Source organism: Rattus norvegicus, chromosome X (assembly GCF_021556685.1).
Source record: "Rattus norvegicus strain SHRSP/BbbUtx chromosome X, alternate assembly SHRSP_T2T, whole genome shotgun sequence".
NCBI classification, from domain to species: Eukaryota; Metazoa; Chordata; class Mammalia; order Rodentia; family Muridae; genus Rattus; species Rattus norvegicus.
The window spans coordinates 42,752,591-42,772,851 of record NC_141554.1 but is presented as its reverse complement, the minus strand read 5'-3'; the positions used below and the strand labels follow the sequence as shown (position 1 = coordinate 42,772,851).

The window sequence follows — 20,261 nt, the reverse complement described above, 5'->3', positions numbered from 1 at the left end:
CAGCCCTTGTATCAACATATCACAGTTGACCAGCCACAGTGAAGTGTGTGCTCTTGCTATCTAAATGGCTGCCCTGATTGCAAGTCCACGTGGAGTGCATCTCCCAGGGCCACGCGGGATAATTAAAGCCACCATTGGGTAGATGATTACAGATTACCTCATTACAGACAAACTTAGGCCTGCCTTCATTCATTTCACTGAAAGGCAAATGGCGATTCAGTTTACCTAAAACTGTATTCTTTTTTCTTTCCTTTTTAGTTGGAATGGACAGATGAATATTAAATTATAAACACAACTAGAAGCCATTCTCCTTTTAATGAATTCACGATAGGGCCATGCTTGCCATTCCTGGGCTGTTCTGTCACTGGGTTTCTTGTGATCTGTAGCCTCTTCCTTGTTTGTCCTGATACTAGGGATTGGTATGTGATTCCTGTCACCCTTTTGTGATCCAAAGGTGTACTCTATATGGCTGTGCACCAGGCTAGACTGGAGGGAGAGAAGCTTAGCTGGGTATGGGTGGGTGCAGGCAGGAGGTTGCTCAATGGTGAGTGCATGAGCAAAGAACACACACCTGAGAACAGCTTGGGAGGTGAGTAGGGGCTATTAGGGTGAATGTACATCATTCATTGGCCAGGGCCAGGGTGTTGTGGATGCCTCATTTGCATGAAGAGCAATTCCAGGAGCTGCTGGACATGACCTTATAAAGGAAGAGGTAGTTTAACCTGGCTATGGGCTATAGAACCTCTTCCAGTGGGCAAAGGTTGGGGACACAGGGTTATGTGCACCAGTACATGCTAGGCCCTGGGCAGGGACAGAGCAACCCTACTCTTGTTGATCTCAGGATGAAATTTCAGAGGTTTGGACATGCCTTCAGGCCTGCAGCTTCTTGGCCCCACATATGGTCACTAGGTGCTCTGTAGAAATGCATTGCATGTGGCTCTCATACTTGTCGGCTGGCCCAGGTTCATTTTAAACATTCAGCTTTTATGAAGGTTGACGATGATGGTTAGATCTTGGTTCAAAAAGAGCAAATTAGCATGTGATCTTTTCCTATTGTTGATTTTTCAACATTTGCATTTTAAAGTTATTCTCTTTGATACATTTTTCTCTTTCTACTTTCACTTCTTTGCCACTAAAATTTAATAGTGTACTTAGTTTCCGCTTTTCAGAATAAGGACAAAGGTTGCCAAATGTGTAGGTTGTGGTAAAAGTACCCATTACAAGCCCTCTGACCTGAGTTCAATCTCCAGGACTCACACCGTGGAAGCTGAGAATTGGCTCCCTAAAGTTTGCCTCCGGCCTCCACATCAATGCCATGATACCCATTTTCATGTATACAACACACAGACATGAGAGCACATGTGTGCACTAGATAAAAATGAATTTTTAAAATATGCAGGTTATTTTTGATAGCTCAGGTGATCTTTGTCAATAATCAAACAGGACCTAAGTATGGTATTTATATTTCGGTGTACATTAGCCACTTGCTACATAATTTCATAGTATGAAATGTTACTGAACTGTTAAACTATGTAAGAGTATGACAGTTTAGCTTATATCTAGCTATTTGCTATCTAGATTTATCAAATTGTTACCATGTTGTTGGCACATTTTTGCTGCTTTTAAAAATAATTAAGTAGACTTACAGTTTCAGCTCAGAGATGTAGAGAGCTGGAAACATGCGCCCCCACACTTCAAGAGAACCAAGTATACTGGTGCTTTCTGAGGCACCGGAGAAGACCTGAACATTTGCTACAGGGGCAGAAGCCTCCAGATGCCCTAGAAGAAGATAGGAAGAGTAAGCTAGAAAATATAACCTTGCCGGGGGCTGAGTGTGGGCTGACTGCCTCTCAGGGAAGCAGCTGGAGGAAGCAGTGGGGGAGGGGTTCTACTCCTTCACAGACTTTCCTGCAGGAGCCTCACCTGGAGTCATAGGAGGACCAGTGAGAAAACCAGAGAGGTCATGGTGCTGACTTGGGAACTATGGAGTAATGTAGTGCCCCTTAAGGAGAAGAAAAAGAGGCTAATTTCTGCAGAGGAAGGACAGGAGTGCAAGGGCTCTGGTGAAATGCCACTGCAGCTGCCTGAAGGGAACACTCCCAGCCCCCACCCTTTCCTCTACCACCCCACCTCACCTAAAAAAGTTTTACTCTGCGGGGAGAAAAGCTTTAAGCAGGAGGTAGATTGCTAGTGGGGGCAGTCAAGGCCTCTGGGGGATGGGCTGGGGTGCTGTAGCCTTGGGGGAGGGGCAGAATCGCTTGTGGAACGTTCACAGGCCCACCATACAGGCCAGATTCTGAGACATAGAATATTTGAGAACCACCCTCTTCATCCCACAAGCATGTCTCAAAGCTCAACAGGACACAACATCTACTACTTTGTCTAAAATGGCCAAGATTTAACCCCAAATTTCAAATTATGTCAAGGAAATCCAGTCTGAAGATCAAAGCAGTCCCAGAGACCCACGCGCAGATATGGTTTAGCTGTTCGAGCTATTGAACCAGACGCATGTGCATCACCTCACTGGGTCCTCCAAGAATGCCTCAGGTGCCAAGTGCTGTTTGGGATGTCAGTTTTAAGGCACACCAAGGTCTGAGGTTGTAGCTTAAAGGCAAACAGAGGGCAGAGAGCGTAACGACAGAGGAGTGAAAAGACAGTTATAGTTGAAATGTGCAATGAAGAAATGTAGGAGGGAAAAGCACAGAGTGGCTAGTGGAATGTGTGGCTGAACTCAGCTGGCTTCGGCCACCAGTGGGGAACAGCTTACCTCTCAGGAGACTTGATGCTCGATCACACAAGTGATGAAGAGGGACCTATCGCTGCTAAGAACAACCCGAGGACAGAATAGCAAGTGCCAAGGCATGAATAAGGTTGGATTTCCAGGTCTGACATGAGTGCTTTTGAAGGTACACGTGTCAGGGGCACACTGCTGGGAAGAGCAGCCTCACATTTGTGTCACTGTCCTGGCTAACCTTGGGAGGAAGGTGTGGGTGGCTTTTCTTCTGCTTACTTAAATGTCTTTCTTTTAATGCATGTAGGAATTACTCCTGTCTGCTCCTTTTATTTTTTCGATGGAGGAGGAGGGTTTATTTTATACCTTTTTTGTAACCACTCCAGGACCTGGGAATGTGCAGTTGTAGTTTTAAGTAGAAACATTTATTTAGCCATTAAAATTGCAGTGCCTCTTTTCATAATTGTAAAGAATTTACATTGCTTCAACCTATTGATCCTTACCATCTATCCCCTAGGTCTATCCCTGTCCTAGGTCTATCCTTGTCCTAGTCTATCCTTGTCCTAGATCTATCCCTGGTTCTTGGTCTGTCCCTGGTCCTAGGTCTATCCCTGTCCTAGGTTTATCCCTTGTCCTTGGTAGTGACTGGTTCTGTAGGTGAGGAAGCCTGAGGGATTACTTGGCTTGACAGAGATTGATAATCTGTTATGGGTCCACCTTAGTATTTGAAGTCTGCCAGCCTAACCTCCCAGGATTTAAGTGTATGAACTATGTGAAAGGATAGACATTTTAAAAGGTTTTATTTTAGTTTTAATTATTTCCGTGCATATGTGTGTGTGTGTGTGGGGGGGGTATGTGCATGTGAACGCAAGTGCCCACGGAATCCAGAAAAGAATGGTGGATCCCCATGAGCTGGAGTTACAGGTGGTTGTGAATTTCCTGACTTGGGTGCTAGGACGTCAAATTGGGTCTTTTGCCATAGCAGTGTAAGCTTTTAACCTTTGAGCCATTTTTCCAGTCCCCACCCATTTTTGAGATAGAGTCTCATGTTGATGTCCAACCTGTTATGTAGCCAAGCTAGCCTTGAACAACCAAACCCTGATTCTCTTGCCTCTCCTTCCCAAGGGCTAAGACTACAGATGTACACCAACACATCCAGTTGGAAGGATGGCTGTTCTTAAAAGTAGAGGTTTTGAGGAAGAAAATAATAAAAAACCAACTGTAGAAATCTCCTTGAATTCTTGTGGTTAGTAAACCTTTGTCAAAGCATTGACTACTAAAACTGCCTGGAGAAAATGATTGAATGAGTACACGTTTAACAGTGTAGCATTTGCTCATTTGTCCTTAAAACTTGGAAGAGGTGAAACTGGATAGGAACTGTGGGAGGGAGTAATGACTGACCTGTAAAAAAATCAAAGTAATAAAAAATTAAACAAACAAACAAAAAACCCTCCAATTTTCTTAATAAAAAATAGCTGATAACACCAATATCACAATCCCTATGCTGTCTTCCTGTGATAAACATTTCTACATAATATCAATACTGTACTGTGAAAATTGCCTGACATTTTGCTATCCAGAGCATTGTAGGACTCAAGTCTTGGTATGAATTCACTATCATGCTGGGCAGTGGTGACAGTCACGCTTAATCCCAGCAACTGGGAGGCAGAGACAGGCAGATCTCTGAGTTGGAGCTCAGCTGGGTCTACAGAGTGAGTTCCAGGACAGCCAGGGCTACACAGAGAAATCCTATCTCAAAAACAACACAACAACCCCAACCAACCAACCAACCAACCAACCAACCATGTTAAGGATACAGTTGGAGAAAGATCTAGTTATACTGGATTAAGGGGGTAATGATTGCCTGGTAACATAACTCAGTGAGTATGTGCTTAGCATGTGTGAGGCATTGCTATTCCAAGAAAGAAAGAAAGAAAGAGAGAGAGAGAGAGAGAGAGAGAGAGAGAGAGAGAGAGAGAGAGAGAGAGAAGGAAGGAAGGAAGGAAGGGAGAGAAAGTTTTTCATAAGTATCTTCATTTACTATTTTATATACCAAATGTTGCTAGTATTTGATAATCACAGATTGTTCTTGGAAGAAAATAAAAATTTTGTAGCATGTTCTCTAGTCTGTGGTAATAACTGAACACCAACAGGTGCATAGTTGAGATAGATGGATGGTTTGTGAGTTTACATGACAGGAGGAAGAACACTAACGCTTTCTTTAGTGCTTTTCTTTTCATGAACTAGAGAAGTGAAGCAACTTACCCAGGGAAGCAGACTGTAAATGTTCTCTGTGTCTGAGCCTGTGGGTAATTCACCTCCAGTCCGTGCTCTCACCCCCAGTTGTATCATGATAAAGCATGCATGGCGCCCTTGACTGTGATAAAAAGACAAACTCCATAGTAATTAATTAGCATAAGGGGTACCCAGAGCTGTTAGGTTCTGAGAAGGTAATGGGAATCTTGGCTGAGCTCTGTAACAGGGTGCTGTGAATTTTCTTTTAAACACAGCTACATCTTGACTGAAACCACAACTTCCTGTGAATACTTTATGTTAGTTGAAGAAAAGAAATAAGCATATGAGTTTTTATAAAGGTTCTTCAAGTATATTGACTTTTTTTAATACAAAAAAATGGGTGCAATTAGTAGTTCTTATTAATTCCAAGAACTATTTATCCTGGCATACCTTGGTTCCACGTAAAGCTCCCCAATACTGAAAGATTTCCCAGGTTCTTCTTCCTTGACTGTCTAGGACTTGACTGTGACTGATGGCTTTAGACATGTACAGTAATGCACACCTTGATGCTGCCAGCATGAATGGAAACCCGCATTACTTTAATTAAAAAAAAAAGGCTATCTTTGCTTTACATTTAACCTGGGAGGGTGGGAAGGAATGGAGACAGGATTGAGTCCTGCCATTTGTTGACAAGATTCCAGGGGCCTGGAGTGTATAACTCATGGGTTGTCTAGCCTTGGTTTCCATCCTCAGCTCTACACACAAAGGAATTCAAGGAGGGGCTGGACAGATGGATGACTCAGTGGTTAGGAGCACTGGCTGCTCTTCCAGAGGACCTTGGTTGGATTCCCAGCAACCACACAGTGGTTCACAATAGTCTGAAACGCCTGTGCTAGGGGTTACGACACCCTATTTGGGCTTCTGCACGTACTGCATATGTGTGGTAAGACATCCATACACACAAAATAATTTTTAAAAAGTTCTCAGGGGGCATGGCAGTGCACTGTTTGATGCTGTTCTACCATTTATGAAGGGGAAAGCAGCAAACCCCCATAGTATTCTAAAGCCAGATGAGGGTATAGCCTAATTTGCCCAACCTCTAAATGTGCCATCTGGGGATTCTGTGAAATGCAGATTTTGATGGGGGCCTGAACTTGGAAAAGAATTACTGACCTTCTAACCCAGTCTCAGGGCTCTCAAGAATCACCTGGGGGAGTTTAAAACGTGGCTTTCCAGGGCTATTGAATTAGAGACTCTGGGAATGAAACCGTCAGATACTTGGGCTTGGGGGAGGGGTGGGGAGGAGAGGAAGCAACTAGGCAATTTGGCAATAAAGCTGTCAACTTTGTTTATTGGGGGTGGTGTCGAGGAGGAGCGCAATGACAGCTTGGAGAACTTCACTGTAGGAATCAGATAGAAATGTTTAATGATGCACTTTCTGGCATCCTGAGAGTTTCCTCTTTGACCAGAAGAACATGTGAAATCTTATGAGCCACCCCCTCAGAAAGGAGTTGAGGAGTTCCTTATGATTGTCCAGACAGGCTTAAAGCAGAAAGCATGGAAGGAAAAATAAAAGCACTTAATGGTTAGCTTGCTGACCTGCCTAGCATTAGCTAATGTCCTTGAGGCCCTACAGAGCTCGCTCAGAGAAGCCAAGGCCCAAATATGGAAAGGAGAAGTCATGCTTATGAGGGAGGAGCTAAAATTGGCGCTACAAATATTGAACACATCATTTCAGCTTCTGCTATGGGGCTGGGAGTTTCATTGTAGCGATGTGTAGGGGAGCCAGGGGAAGCTACAAAAAAAGGCTTGGGGCTGTCTTAGTTCTAATGAATCATGGGTATTACAGTGGGGGTTTTGTGGGTCACTACTTTCATAGTCTGACCATCCACATTTTTGCTAATAGAGGCTCTGGAACAAGAGGCTCTTCATCATTCCCCAAACTTCCCTGTGACTCTTTCCTTGAGGTCAAGCAGGAAGACTTAGGAACTCATTTCCGCACTTTTTGTGCCTTCCAGGAATTATTGTTTCTCTCAATTTGCAGCCTTATCTTCAAAGCCAAGCACTAGCCATTGTTGGACACAATGTCTTTAGTCCCAGACCTTTGTGGGTTGTTATTTAGGACAAGTGGTTTTGTGTGTGTGTGTGTGTCCCTGGGGATGTCTGCCCTACGGAGACTCCAAGCATCGAAGGAGCTCTAAATAAGAAGGTTTTCTGCTTTAGGCTCCAACTTTGAAACTCTGGGCTCCATCCATATGATCAGGCTGTGTGGCCGTGCTGAGCTTCTGCTCACCATAGTCAGGAACGCTGCGTAAAACTAGCCTCTGGCTCTTACCTCTCTGATTTCAGTGACAAGTGAGTCATGAGACAAACAGTCATCCTATTGAGATAAAGATTGCAGTAGTACAGTACCGGTGTCTCTATTGCCTGTGTGCTGTGTTGTAATGCTGTTAGAGTTTTCCGAAGACAAGCCTGGAGGAGGGACTGCTGGAATCCTACTTTTTTCCACGTATAGGAGCCTACTATGTTAAGGGAGCCCCTACAGAGGAGACCTAAGAGTCTGGAACAGCCATGAAGGAATGCTACCGGGTGAGCCTCTAAGGAGGAAGATTTATTATAAGCAGAGGACTGGAGAAAGAAGACCACAATTCCATGCGGGTTTGGAATTCAGCCTTGTCAATAAGATGCTTAGTTTTTTGTCACAAGTTAGGGTCACCTAGGAAGATAAAACTTTAAGAAAAGGGTGTTGGATCCCCTGGAACTAGAGTTACAGTGGTTGCTGGGAATTAACTCTGAGCCTCTAGAAATGCAGCCAGTGGCCTTAACCACTGAACCTTTTCTCCAGTCTAACGTTTTCTTGATTAATGATTGATGCGGGATGGCCCAGCCTACTGTGGATGGTAGCATCCTTGGCTGTATGTAAAAACAAGCTGAGCAAACTACAGAAGGGAAGCCAGTAACAACATATCTCTCCGGGCTCTGCTTCAGTTCCTGTTTTGAGTTCCTGTCCTGACATCCCTTCATGATGTCCTGAAAGCTGTAAGATGAAATAAACTCTTTCCTACCGAAATTTCTTTTGGTTATAGCATTTATCTCGGTACCAGAAAAGCCAGCAGCAGTAGATGGGACATAGGAAAAGTGAGGGCAAGAGATGAGAGGAAGCTTACATGTCCTTGTAAGGGATTCAGAGGAATCTGAGAAGGACTAGGGAAAGGGTTTTAAGTGGATGCAGACTATTCTCATACCGTTCTGGCAACTTGTGTTCTCTCCTGCTTGAATATCTGCATTCCCAATAGCTTTTCAAACAGCTTTGCACAATCTAATTTACACACTCTAAAATGCACTCATTTGACGTGCTTCATTCATTGGTCTTTAGTATATTTGGAGTTGTGTAATGATCATCACAATCTAATTCTCAAACGTTTCCAGCCCCTCCCAAGGATAACTTGTGCCTGTTTATAGTTCCTCCCCATTTTGCATGCCCAACTCTTGGCAATTGATTCCCCTTTGTAATTTCTCTTTCTAAAACATTAAGGAGAATGTTTTCAGTGACTTATATTAACTTTAAGGAATCTCTTAGACAAATTAGAAACTTTTATTTTTGCTTTCTCAGCTACTTCTCAGTCCACCGCTGGCATCTTCAGATTCACATAACAGAAACCTGTCTGGGACTTTCTTAAATATAAATCTATTCTTTTGCATAATTGAGATGCTAGAGGAGGATAGAGCCCTGAGGCAAAATGATCTACTGTTTGGTGGGGCATCAGAAACCCCTGTTTGGTGTCCAAGAAGATGGCTCAGCAGGTAAAGTGCTTGCCACGCAAGCTTGATCACTTGAGTTTGAGCCTTGGAATCCATGTAAAGGTGGAAGGAGTTAGCTGTCTTCTGACAGCTACATGTGTGTGATGACACACGTCTCCCCCCTTCCACATTCTTTCAATAAATAATGGAAAAGAGAAACCCTTGTTCTTGCCATCACTCTTCTATGACATTGTTTTGGAAGTAGCTGGGTTCCTTTGATCATCACATGGTTAGAAGATTGCCACCATTGGTAATTGGGCCCTTTGGTTTTTAGTCATAGCCTATGTGGAGAGCAGAAGGGAGGGGGTTTCCTGTAGGCTAAATAGATAAACTTAGTTCTTTTTTTGGTCAACTCTGAATCAATGCTTGGTTTAGGATTGATTAAGCTGCCCTCCCAGAGCTGGGAATGGGCTCCTCAATGGGATTGACATTGTTACCAATGGCTAGCACTGTGTGGGAAGGGCAATTGAATCTCCCGGGATGGCCAACCAGCAGCCTTCAGGGAGGGTTACTGAGCAACCCTGTTGGATTCATGGCCCTCACCACTTTCTTTTAACTGGAGCCCTTTCTATGTTAAGCATAGGCAAGATGGTAATCAAATTTAAACTTGTTATCTATGGACAGGTAGACTATCCCAGCACATCCTAGGTAATCACTGATCTCAATAGGTCAGAGAATAAGAATACTGTGTTAGCATTTTTAAAGTCAATCCAATTTTATGTCTCTGGAAATTATCTGTTGAGATCTTACACATTTAGGAGTGTCTGGTGATTGAGTACATGGAGTTTTATCTCAGGACAGGTCACTAGCATGGGCAATATCGAGGAGGGTGTTAGTATTAGCATGGATGGACAAATAATTTCAGGCACATTAGGGAAACCTTTGTGCTGTAGGGTAGAACTAGTTAAGTAACAGCAGCAAAAAGTAGAAAAAGCACCTGTATCTAGTTATTGGAGCCTCCACTTTGGGGAAAAAGACACTCTGAATACACTCTGAATATGTCAGTATTACAATATGAAATTGACTTTCAAGTATAACTCACACGTCACTAAGCCAAATAGACATTCTGCCAGTTATTAGAACTTTATTAAATTCTGCTTCATGTGTACTTAAAAAAAATCAAGGGCAGCCTTTACACTGAAAGGTAGGTTATTTGATTATGAGCTGTAGTTCAGAATTGCTTTCAGGGTGAGGTCTGTCCACATGCACTGAGCTTCGCTGCTGCAGCTCTTAATGATGAGAACGGATGTTGAAGAAAGCAAATACCATATGCCCTTTGTTTCCGTGCATGTCTCCTTCTGGAGGCCTGGGTGGAGTGCCTCAGCTGTCTCAAATAATCTCCATTTTGCTCTTACTGCAGACTGCAGTTCCCCGCTCTCTTCTTTCTGATGTTAATTATCATTTCTTCCTAATTGGTTGGCTCTTCCTCCTCTTTGGTGGTAAAGGTTCCACTCTCTCCAGTGCCAGAGATCGGCTTAATTTTGAAAAATGCATTTCACTTGATTTGTGACAGAAGTAAGAGAGTGCAGAGAATTAAAGAAACAAAAAACCCCACCAGCATGAGTGTGTAGTGGGAGGGGCGGGCAGGTTGAGTATGGGACAGGATGCTTAGAATAATTCTGCTGCCAAGTGAATCAGAGAGGCTTGCAGTTCTCAGAGTGCACAGAACTCACTCCTGCCCCGGAGTGCAGACAATCCGCCAGAAGTCACCATTTCCTACTCCCCAGAATGGAGCTTTCAGCAGCCAAAGCCCCGAGCCCCACAGACTTGCCTGAGAGTGTAAGTAGGCCATATGTCTGCTTTGATTGTTATGTCTGCATCTTTTGTAGTCGGTTGCCTGACAACTTTGTAAGCCCAGAGGGAGACATGAGGGGGAGTCTGGTCTGTAGTCTAGTACTTCCTCCCATTTAGACCCAGATCTTAGTTCTCTTGTTTGTGGTAAAAGGAAGTTTTTTTTTCTCCCCATGTCACCCCAGGGACAGACAGACATGACTTATTTTGACCGAGTCCTGTTTGTTAACAATATTTGTAAAGGTTTGAAACTGACTTATCCTATACGTTTCTCTGTCTTGCCTTCTCTGATTGTGATCTACAGCTGAGGTGTTTAACCCTGAGGGATACTGTGCGTAGATGGGCCCCATCCAGGAAGCCCTAGCAAGTGTCCCTTTCAGCAGTAAGAAGTTAGGGGCATGGTTGGAGGCAGAAAACATTTCTGAGGCAGCTGCTGGATGTGGGAGTCTGGGAACAAGGCAGGTGTGGGATCTGACTTTCCTGTGGTGTTGAGAGCTAAAGGGGGTCAGAGAGGCAGTAGCCTGGGAAGCAGGAGAGAAAGTCTATTTGGGGTCCGTCAGGAGGATTGTCTGTTCCTAGTTGCTAATCAGATATTACAAATCCCCTTTCAGGTAGCCTAGTAGCCTTGGGCCACTAACAAAACAAATCTTCCAAGTCCTATAACTTTCTCATCTGGTTCTTGTTGACCTGGCTCTTGATGGTGGCCTCTCATAGGTACAAGCCATGTGATGGGTCCCGTGAGATGCCACCAGTGCTGCTGTTGGGTTCATTTCAGAGGTAGCCCCAAAGGCCTTCAGATTCTCTTGGTCAGTATCATAGGTTTGACCTCGAAGCAGGCTACTTTGCCTTGCTTAATTAAGCCCATCGTTGTTGTTCTTTTGGTCATGGTCTGGTGACCCCCCCTCCCCCCACACACACACAAAAAAAAATTTCCATCAAGGTTCTGGGGAGAGGGTGCCAGTGGATTCTAGGGCCTGAGGCCTCCGTTAGGAAGTCATGTGATGAGTCTGTGGTAGGAGAGAGAGAATTCAAAAGTCTGATTTGGCTTTGACTTTTGAGCCTCTGTGTGCCTCTATTCCTCAGGGAGAGGAAGACAAACAAGAAAAAAAAAAGAGATCTTGATGACCACTGCCTTTCTGTTCGCCTAATATCTGATTTAGAAGTACATGGTCACGTTGCTTTTCCTTTAGGCTGTTTCAGTTTACCTCCTTCATGAGTTTAGGCAACTGCCAGGCACATGGATCAGTTCCTGAGGCCTTTCAACTGAGTGGGGGGCGGGCGCCGTCTACAGCCTTGTTCATTAACTTCACTAGCTCTTTTATATTTACTCAAATGTGAGTTCATTGCTAATAATATGTTGCTTTGACAGTCTCAAGTTTCCCCTGCCCTTTCTGTTTTAAACTGTCTTGTTTTTCATATTACATTTAAGCTCGAGTCTGTTGCCTTTAGCTGTCAAGACTCCTCACTTATTGTGAACTATTTTTGATTTCTGGAACCATCACCTGGACTCTGGGCATGAAATGAACTAAGAGAATCTTTTATCTGAATGTTCATTAGAACTCCTTCACTGAAACCCGAGTCATTTTCTGTGACTGGTTTTTGCCTACCTTTTCAGCCTTATCAAGGGCCACCTTCCTGTTTGGAGAGTCCTTTTCATCAAAGAGATTTCCTCGTGCCCAGCCCCCACTGTGTTCTTTCCTGCTTCTGGACCCAGGCACTTGTGGTTCTCCAGGTCAGGAATGCCCTTTCCTTGGTATCTGGCTTGTCTAGCTGGTTTTTCTTTTGGGTGTCACCTGAAGCAGAGGCCCTGCTGGGGCTATCTTCTCTGAAGGGACTTCCTTTCTTTCTTTCACATTGTCATGATTATTTCTTGGGGAGCCCTTGGAGCCCAGCCTATAAAGGTTTTATTGACCTGTTGACTCACTCAGCATTTGGTATCTCCCAGACTAGAATTTCAGTTCTGCTAAGTCAGGAACTCAGTTTGTTTTATTCCTGAGGGGTAGCTCCAGTCCCCGACTCAGGTCTAGATGAACAGTAAACACTCGGCAAGTATTTGTTGCGTAAGCTGATTTAGTGAAGGAGCTTTAATTAGTTTGCAGTTGTTGCAAGCTGACCAAGACAGGTTTGCCCTTTCTGTAGCAGAGCCTCCCCCACTGACTGATGAATCTGCAGTCATCACAGTTTGGGGAACATCAAGACTCAAGGCTCTGGTTCCCTCTCTGCCAGCCCTCTTTTTTCTTCTTCTTCTTCTTCTTCTTCTTCTTCTTCTTCTTCTTCTTCTTCTTCTTCTTCTTCTTCTTCTTCTTCTTCTTCTTCTTCTTCTTCTTCTTCTTCTTCATCATCATCGTTGTCATCATCATCATCATATCTCAAAATGCAAACCACCTGTCTTCAAAGTTATTTGCTTAAAACAAATTCTTCATTTCTCTACTAAGGCCTTTATCCCCACCCCCCTTCTGCCTTTCTCCATCTCTTGCCAAGAGTAATGGGAAAAACCCTATTATCTTGGAAAGTGGTTTTCCCTCTGGTCAGAATCCAAAGCCGAGTGATTTATCACCAAGTGCGGGGGGGGGGGGTGTGTGGGGGGGGAGCAGCATGGCTTTTCCCTGCCTCACTGTGTGCTCACAAATGTTAGTGGTTTGTTCTCCCTGCAACGTCAGCTGGTCATGTGGCGGCTTAGTCCTGGTGCTGCCCTTTTCCATAACTCCTTTTGGTTTCTCCCTGCTGGCAAAGACTCTAGTTCAGGGTATCCTAAGTGGAAAGCAAGGCTGTGTCCAAGCAAGACTCTGTGGCAGCCTGTTCTCTAGCTCACTGACAGCCTCACACCAATTCTAGGAGTAGATAATATTAACCCCACCCTAGAGTTACCAAATCGGAGGCTCGGTGAAATCCGATGACTTACTCCCAGGCACATGTGTTGAGATCAGCTAGGATTAGAATCAACTCAGTTTAGCGTTTAAGTCTACTTGTTGGCATATGTTTTTTAAAGATTTAATTTACGGGTATGGGAGTTTTGACTGCATATATTCTGGGCACCACATGTGTGCCTGGATCCTGGAGGGAGCCAGAAGATGGTTTCAGATGCCCCGGAAGTGATTTCACCGAGCCTCCATTTTGGTTACTCTAAAGTGGGGTTAACGGTATCTACTCTTAGAATTGGTGTGAGACTGTCAGCGGGCTGGTGAACAGGCTGAGACAGAGTCTTGCTTGGATGTGGACTCCAGCCTTGCTTCCATTCAGGATACCCTGAACTAGGGTCTTTACCAGCAGGGGTGAAACTTAAAGGACTTATACAGAGAAAAAGGCTGAGCTGCCATACGGTAGAGCAGTCACCACTGTTAACTACTCCAGGCTCCTTACTGATGTTTCTTAAGGTGTGTGTGTGTGTGTGTGTGTGTGTGTGTGTGTGTGTGTGTGTGTGTTTAAGCTAAAGGATAACTTTGGGTGTCATTCCTGAAGCGCCATCCATGTTGTTTGCTGAGTAAGTGAAATAGACTGACTTAGGATGAGAGCTGAGGTCTGCTTGTCTCTATCATCCCTGTGCTGGGATTACATGTAGGTACTGCAGTTGGGCCTGGCTTTTCTTAAGATTTTTTTTTGGCTCATGCCCTGCAATTTAAGCAACCTGCTGGCGATGATATGCTTTATATGTTTGCGTATGTGCACACATGTAACTAAAATAAACTTTCTGAAACAATACCTTCCTTTAGCGTGCCCCCTCCTTTCCCCATTTAAAGGCGATTCTGGTCTGGGTCTTCTAAACTGACTTCATGGCCTTCTGCTTGGTGGTAACTCAGTTTGGAAAACACTGCTGGAATGGCACAAGCTATGTTTACTTTATCTACAGACTTGCACTATCTAAGCCACTTTAAAATTATTTTACAACAGTATAGCGTGCATATAAAAAACACACACAGGCATATGTCTTGTTGAATTTTCACACACCAAGCATGCCTGTGTAGCCAGCACCACATCAAAACAGCTTCTTTGAATCAAGACAGAGGAGTAGTGTACAACAGAAAGGAAGACTCTGTTGGTTCGTTCTGAATTCTATATGCAAAGCTTATTAGATCCTCTTCTGGTGGAGGTATGTGTTTTACGTTTCTAGAGATGGTGCTTGGCTTATGTTGTAGAACTCACAAGTTCTAAAGGAGTAGCCTCCCTGATGGCTGTCTGAAATGGGCACTAAAGGAGGGGTGGGCTAAGGATGTGTGTGTAGTAAAATGTGAGTGAGGAGGAAGGGGGAAGGGCAAGGCCCCACGTTTAAGTATGTAGGCACATGGGTATGAGAATTTATATTTCTAGTATTGGAGACAGACTTTACTGGAATAGAGGGTCAGGGAGTAAGAAATGGGAGAGAGGGTTTGAGATTAATAGTCTTAAGTCCCTAGAGGTTAATAATCATCTGAATAAAATAAAGAACATTTACCTCTCCTGGTGAGTGCTGACCTTTAAAGAAAATTGTTTGAGTATGCAGAAGAAAACTACTGATTTCTTGGCGAAAAGTACAAATGCATCTGAGTATAAAAGCAAGTCAGAGAAACTTGGCTTTTATTATGTATAGGGCTCTGTAAGGCGGTTTTATAATCACTCACAGCATAGAATTTGTTGTAATAGAACGCATGTAGAAATGAAGGGGAGCTGACACTCTAATATGCTTTTAAACACCGAGTAGTACTAGGTTATAATGTATTATTAATTAGTGCCTTCTGCAAGACTCCTTCTGTACAGCTATGTTTTATCCAAGCTGAAAGAGCCTCTCTGCATCAGGGGCTGTGGGATAATAAATTGTTTTGTCTTTGCTGATTAGATAAGTTCTACCTCTCAGTTCATGTTTGCAAAGCAGACTTTTAACTGTTATACACTTGATCTGGGTTTCCTGGGTTTCAACCTCAAATGGTGGCTTGTGGCTTTGTGTGTAATTCTGCACACCATGACAGTGTATATAGGTAAGAAAAGTCTACAGAATTAAGCCCAAACTCCGTAGAACAAGGCAAAGAAATCCGCCATTTAGAATGGCAGCATCTGACTTTCCCTTGTCTTCTCTGCACAAAGCACGAGGCCTGGATGAAGGACTTGCTGAATGAATCCAAGAGAGAAAGCAGTGTAGACAAAGCCAGTAGTTACTGGGACTGTACTGTATGCCCTGTTTGTCTGACTAGGTCATCACAGCAAGCTTTCCAGACAGAAACTGTAATTACTCTTCTCTTCAGAGTAACCTTAGTCTTATGTTTGGGGACAGGTCTAATGAACAGCTAGTGCCTTAGCCTTGACAGTGGCTTCTTACACTCTCAAATGGCCCGGTTCAGAGTTGTTCTGGTTTGAATAAACAGATAAAGAAAATGTGTTACAGGAGAAACCAAGCCACATCCCTTTCTATAGTCACTTAGCTAGTAGAAGTCATGTTCTTTTCTAGGAGTCTGATTCCAGGGTTTGGAACTACTAAATTATAACATAACATAAGTTAATGAAGATGCACAAAAATCTCTCAGTATATGGTTTTTGATTTTTTTCAGTCAAGCTGGACTCTGTAGTAGGTGATGTGACCCAAATAAGGAAAAATACCAGGCAAAGTCTGATTAAAACCTTCAGTGAGCTTTCATTTCATTGGTAAGCCTAGATGGTTAGGATCCTAGAATGACCATGTCATTTATATGTACATGATGCTTAGCAGTTTATAATCCCCCTTTTTATTGTGTTGAAGCTTCTTGTACACTCTGGATAATAGGTGATAAGATTCCCAACTTAGAGAAGGGCAGGAGGTCAGTAGTGTCTGTCTGCAGTTGCACAACAAGAAAAGGAATGGCAGGTCTATCCAGAGTCAGCTCAGGCATTCTGCTTCCCTGGTTGGTGCCATATGTACATCTTGTGCAGATGTTCTCAGTCATTAAGGTATGATGTGTGTAGAGGATTAGAGTGCAGTCTGAAAACTAATTAGCCTGACACAGGATTTCTTAGCCACTGTTGACTTTTGGGGGACAGTTAAGTCTTTTTCTTAGGAGAAAGAGAGACCTTTGTCCTGAACACTGGTCAGCAGCATGCTGGTCTCTACCTGCTAAATGCCAACAGTACACATTGTTACAACAGAAAGTGTCTGTAGAAATTTGCAAATGTTCTCAGTGGTACAGAGTTGCCCCAGATTAGAAACCATTAACCTGATGCAGTCAGGAGAGACAACCTTGCAAATGCTTGAAAAGACCTGTCTCTTTTTCCCTCTCCAGTTTCTAAAACAGCAGAAAAGTCTTTTTAAAAAAAACAATAAAAGAGGAAGGGAGGGAGAGACATGTGTTCCTGTGTGTGTGTGTGTGTGTGTGTGTGTGTGTGTGTGTGTGTGTGAGAGAGAGAGAGAGAGAGACCTTTTGTTGAATTCCCTTTGATGAAAGATTATTGTATCTGTGAAAGAAGAAGAAAATCAACATTTTTCTAAAGTTTAAAAAGCGCACAACTCTAGGAAGCGCAAGGCCCTGGGTTCGGTCCCCAGCTCCGAAAAAAAGAACCAAAAAAAAAAAAAAAAAAAGCGCACAACTAAAATATTAGAGATCAGCTAAAATATAACACATAAAATCTGTAATTCTCCTGTCTAGAAATAATGGCAATTTATATTTTGTCTTTTTAACATTCATGATTAAATATATACTAATGAATACAACTTTCCAAATACTCTCTTGTATAAAATGCTATAAAAATCCACTTTTAAGGTTGACTAGTCCACAAGTAATACTTCTCATGTATCTGTAACATAGGATAAGAGTTTATAATGACTGCACCATGTTTCACTGTGTAATCAGTATGGTTAATTCACCTTGTCTCTTGTTGTGAATGCTTGATTTGTTTCCAATTTTGTTTTTACCAGTTCAAGCAACATTGTGAAGTGTTCATGTACGTGCTTAAGTCATTCATAGCTCCTTTTTCCATAAAGAAATTATAATCACTGTAAATTTTAAGATCCACTTAGAAAGGTACCCCATCTATCATGTTCTGGATTATATTTTGAATATATATGTATATATATATATATATATATATATATATAATCACTGGAAAAATTTGATTATGCACTAGACTTGAAGAATGGGCTGTGGAAAGTTCTTTGCTTTTCTAATTAAAGGATGACTAATAAAAAAACTTTGAGAATTCATGCCTTGTTCATGAAACCTTCTTTACAGTAATATGCTACTTCCTGAGGAGCAGTCAGGCTGGCAAATATTTAAGAACGTATACTTGCAATCTCAGAGAGAGAGAGAGAGAGAGAGAGAGAGAGAGAGAGAGAGAGAGAGAGAGACAGAAGAGAAGAGGAGAGGGAAATAATTATAAGAATGCACTGTTGGGAGTTGGAGAAATGGCTCAGCAGTTAAAAGCATTTGCTGTTCTTCCAGAGGACCCCAGTTCAATTCCCAGCACTCATATTAGGTGGCTCAAAGCTACCTGTAACTCCAGTTTCAGGGGACCTGATCTTCTGGCCTTCAAGGAAACTGGACATGTGGTGCACAGACATCCATGCAGACAAAACACTCACATACAAACAATGCACATCACAAAAGAAGTTTAAGACTACATTCTCGTTGCCCATGTATTTTTCTTAAAATTGTTTGACGACATTACAATTATAAATTCATGGCAAAAACATCCAAAAGTATAGACGAGCTTAAATTTTCCTACTGTTCCACCCCTTGATTTTTCATTCTCTAGGATTTTTCCTACATTTGAAAAATGTTTTAAAATTCATGAACTGAGCAGCAATATGCAAGGTATGAGCCAACTGATTTTTTTCACTTAATATGTTTTCCTGCTCTGGCACCTTCTATTTAATCAGGGCCCTAGTTAAGCTCATTTAAAGATTTTCCTCCTGAAACAAATCATTCTGTTTTATGCTAATTTATCCAAGAAGTAAGTGTGTACTGATGGAGTTGGTAGATTAAGAGCCTGTATCCCTAGTGATTATGTTTGGTCTTATTACATTTCCTTTCCACAATGGTGTATATATATCTTGACTTCTTTCCGTGGCACATCTTCTCTGACTGGCATAGTTGTTGATTAATAAATTAGCAACACAAAGGTAGAAATTTCTTTGTGTAACTGGTTAGGAGGGGAGGACATCTATTTCTGTGACCCTTGTAGAGATTCGTTTACAGTATTGTACGTGTCCAGAGAGATGTGTACTTACTGATTTTCTTCTGAGATGGGTCTGAAACTGGATTTGATTTTTAAAAGCCATTAAGAAAGAATCACATGTATAAAGTTTGAGGTCAGTGCCTAGAGAGTCACCTTTCTGGTGGCATTTGATAATATATCGCAATTGGCATTGAAGGAATTAGAAATGGATCCTCGTAACTAAAGAGTCTTTACACTGGGTACCAAATGTAAAATGTAAATGAAATTTAATGCAACGTTGTATGATATGATTGTGCTATTACCAGCTCTGCTCTGGTGCTTTCTTTTCCATAAAGTCTTTCCTGATATTTCTCCATTCTCCAGCTTTTACCTCTCCAGGTTGACATCTTTTACACTGTTCTTTCACAAAAAGATGATGTTGTATATAAGGTCCTTTATTGCTCTTTATGAAAAAACCAGATTTTTTTACCCCAATTAAGTTTTTTAAAATTATATTTTTATTAATGTATGCATATGTGTTCACACAGGTGTACACATACAGTTGTTATAGCACATATGGATGTCAGAAGACAGCTTCAATGGGTCACTTTTTTTCTACCATGTGGGTTTTAGGAATTGAACTCAGGTTATCTGGCTTGACAGCAAATGCCTGTATTTACTGTCCTTATTGCCCCCCCTTACTCCTATCAAGTTCTGACACCTGGCTTCTAGTCTTCAACACTGTGAAACATAGGGCTTGGTATGTGAGTATTTTGATTGGCTCTTCATTCCAGAATTCTCCTTATTTGGGGGACTGCTATGATCAGTAAAGGAAACTTCTCCTGGATGTCCTCCTTTTCTTCCCAGAATAGTACTTGACATAGTATCTATTTTATATTATATTTTATAATAAAATTATATCTATATATAAATATATAAAATCTTATCATTCAATGTATTACTTTCCTGCCCAGGGGAGAATGCAAGAAAGGGCTGTCTTCCAATGGTTTGGTATTTGAAGTGGTCTGGGATGGTAGAAATTTGGAGAACGTTCTTGAGCTTCAGTATTCACAAGCAGCTATCAGAACCCCCATTAACATTGTTCTCTGAGAAGGGCCCATGTTCTCTGAGAAGTTGGAGCTCTGTCCTTGACAACAGAAGGACGTAGCATATTGTTGGAGAGGAGTTTCTGAGTTAGCGCTGGGAAAGTTACACTGAGATACAGAGAGGAAGCAGGTCTCAGAGTGCCTCTTATGTTAGTGATCCTGAAATTGGGCCACTTCTTGGGATATCTTCTTTTCTAGTAGAATGGTAGAAGTGGATTCTTTTCTCTCCTTGCTAGCCCTCTGAGGAGATTTTCTTTGAGACCTGCTGACATAACTCCTTCAAGAGCTTCCAAAGGGCTGGCTTAAAACCATAAGATAACTTTTTCACAAAGAAATTTTAATACTGCTAAAGTAAGGGTTTCCTGAGAATGAGAGAGGCAGGAAGTATTATCCCAGCAAAGTGGCCTTTGGACCTAATTGGTTCTGGTCTGCTCTATAGCTCTGTGACCTTTTCCTTAAAGAGATGTATGTTTTGTGCTAGGTCATGTCCCTCTAAATTCACATGG

The 20,261-nt window shown here is 42.4% G+C and overlaps 1 protein-coding gene across 22 annotated transcripts in view; it reads left to right on the top strand.

The window, feature by feature from the left end:
- Sh3kbp1 (SH3 domain-containing kinase-binding protein 1) overlaps nt 1-20,261 on the top strand; it is a 344,981-nt gene that overhangs the window by 67,128 nt on the left and 257,592 nt on the right. For 4 of the 22 annotated variants that reach the window (XM_087600887.1, XM_087600884.1, XM_087600875.1 and 1 more), the window contains exon 1: nt 10,099-10,546. The exons of 12 other annotated variants lie outside the window; for them this stretch is intronic. In XM_087600887.1, coding sequence (XP_087457013.1) covers nt 10,496-10,546 — 51 coding nt within the window. In that variant the 5' untranslated portion in view covers nt 10,099-10,495. Of the gene's footprint in view, nt 1-9,914; nt 10,547-14,489; nt 14,646-20,261 lie in introns of those variants that run through there. 6 more of the 22 variants (XM_087600888.1, XM_087600880.1, XM_087600885.1 and 3 more) reach the window with 4 other exon arrangements.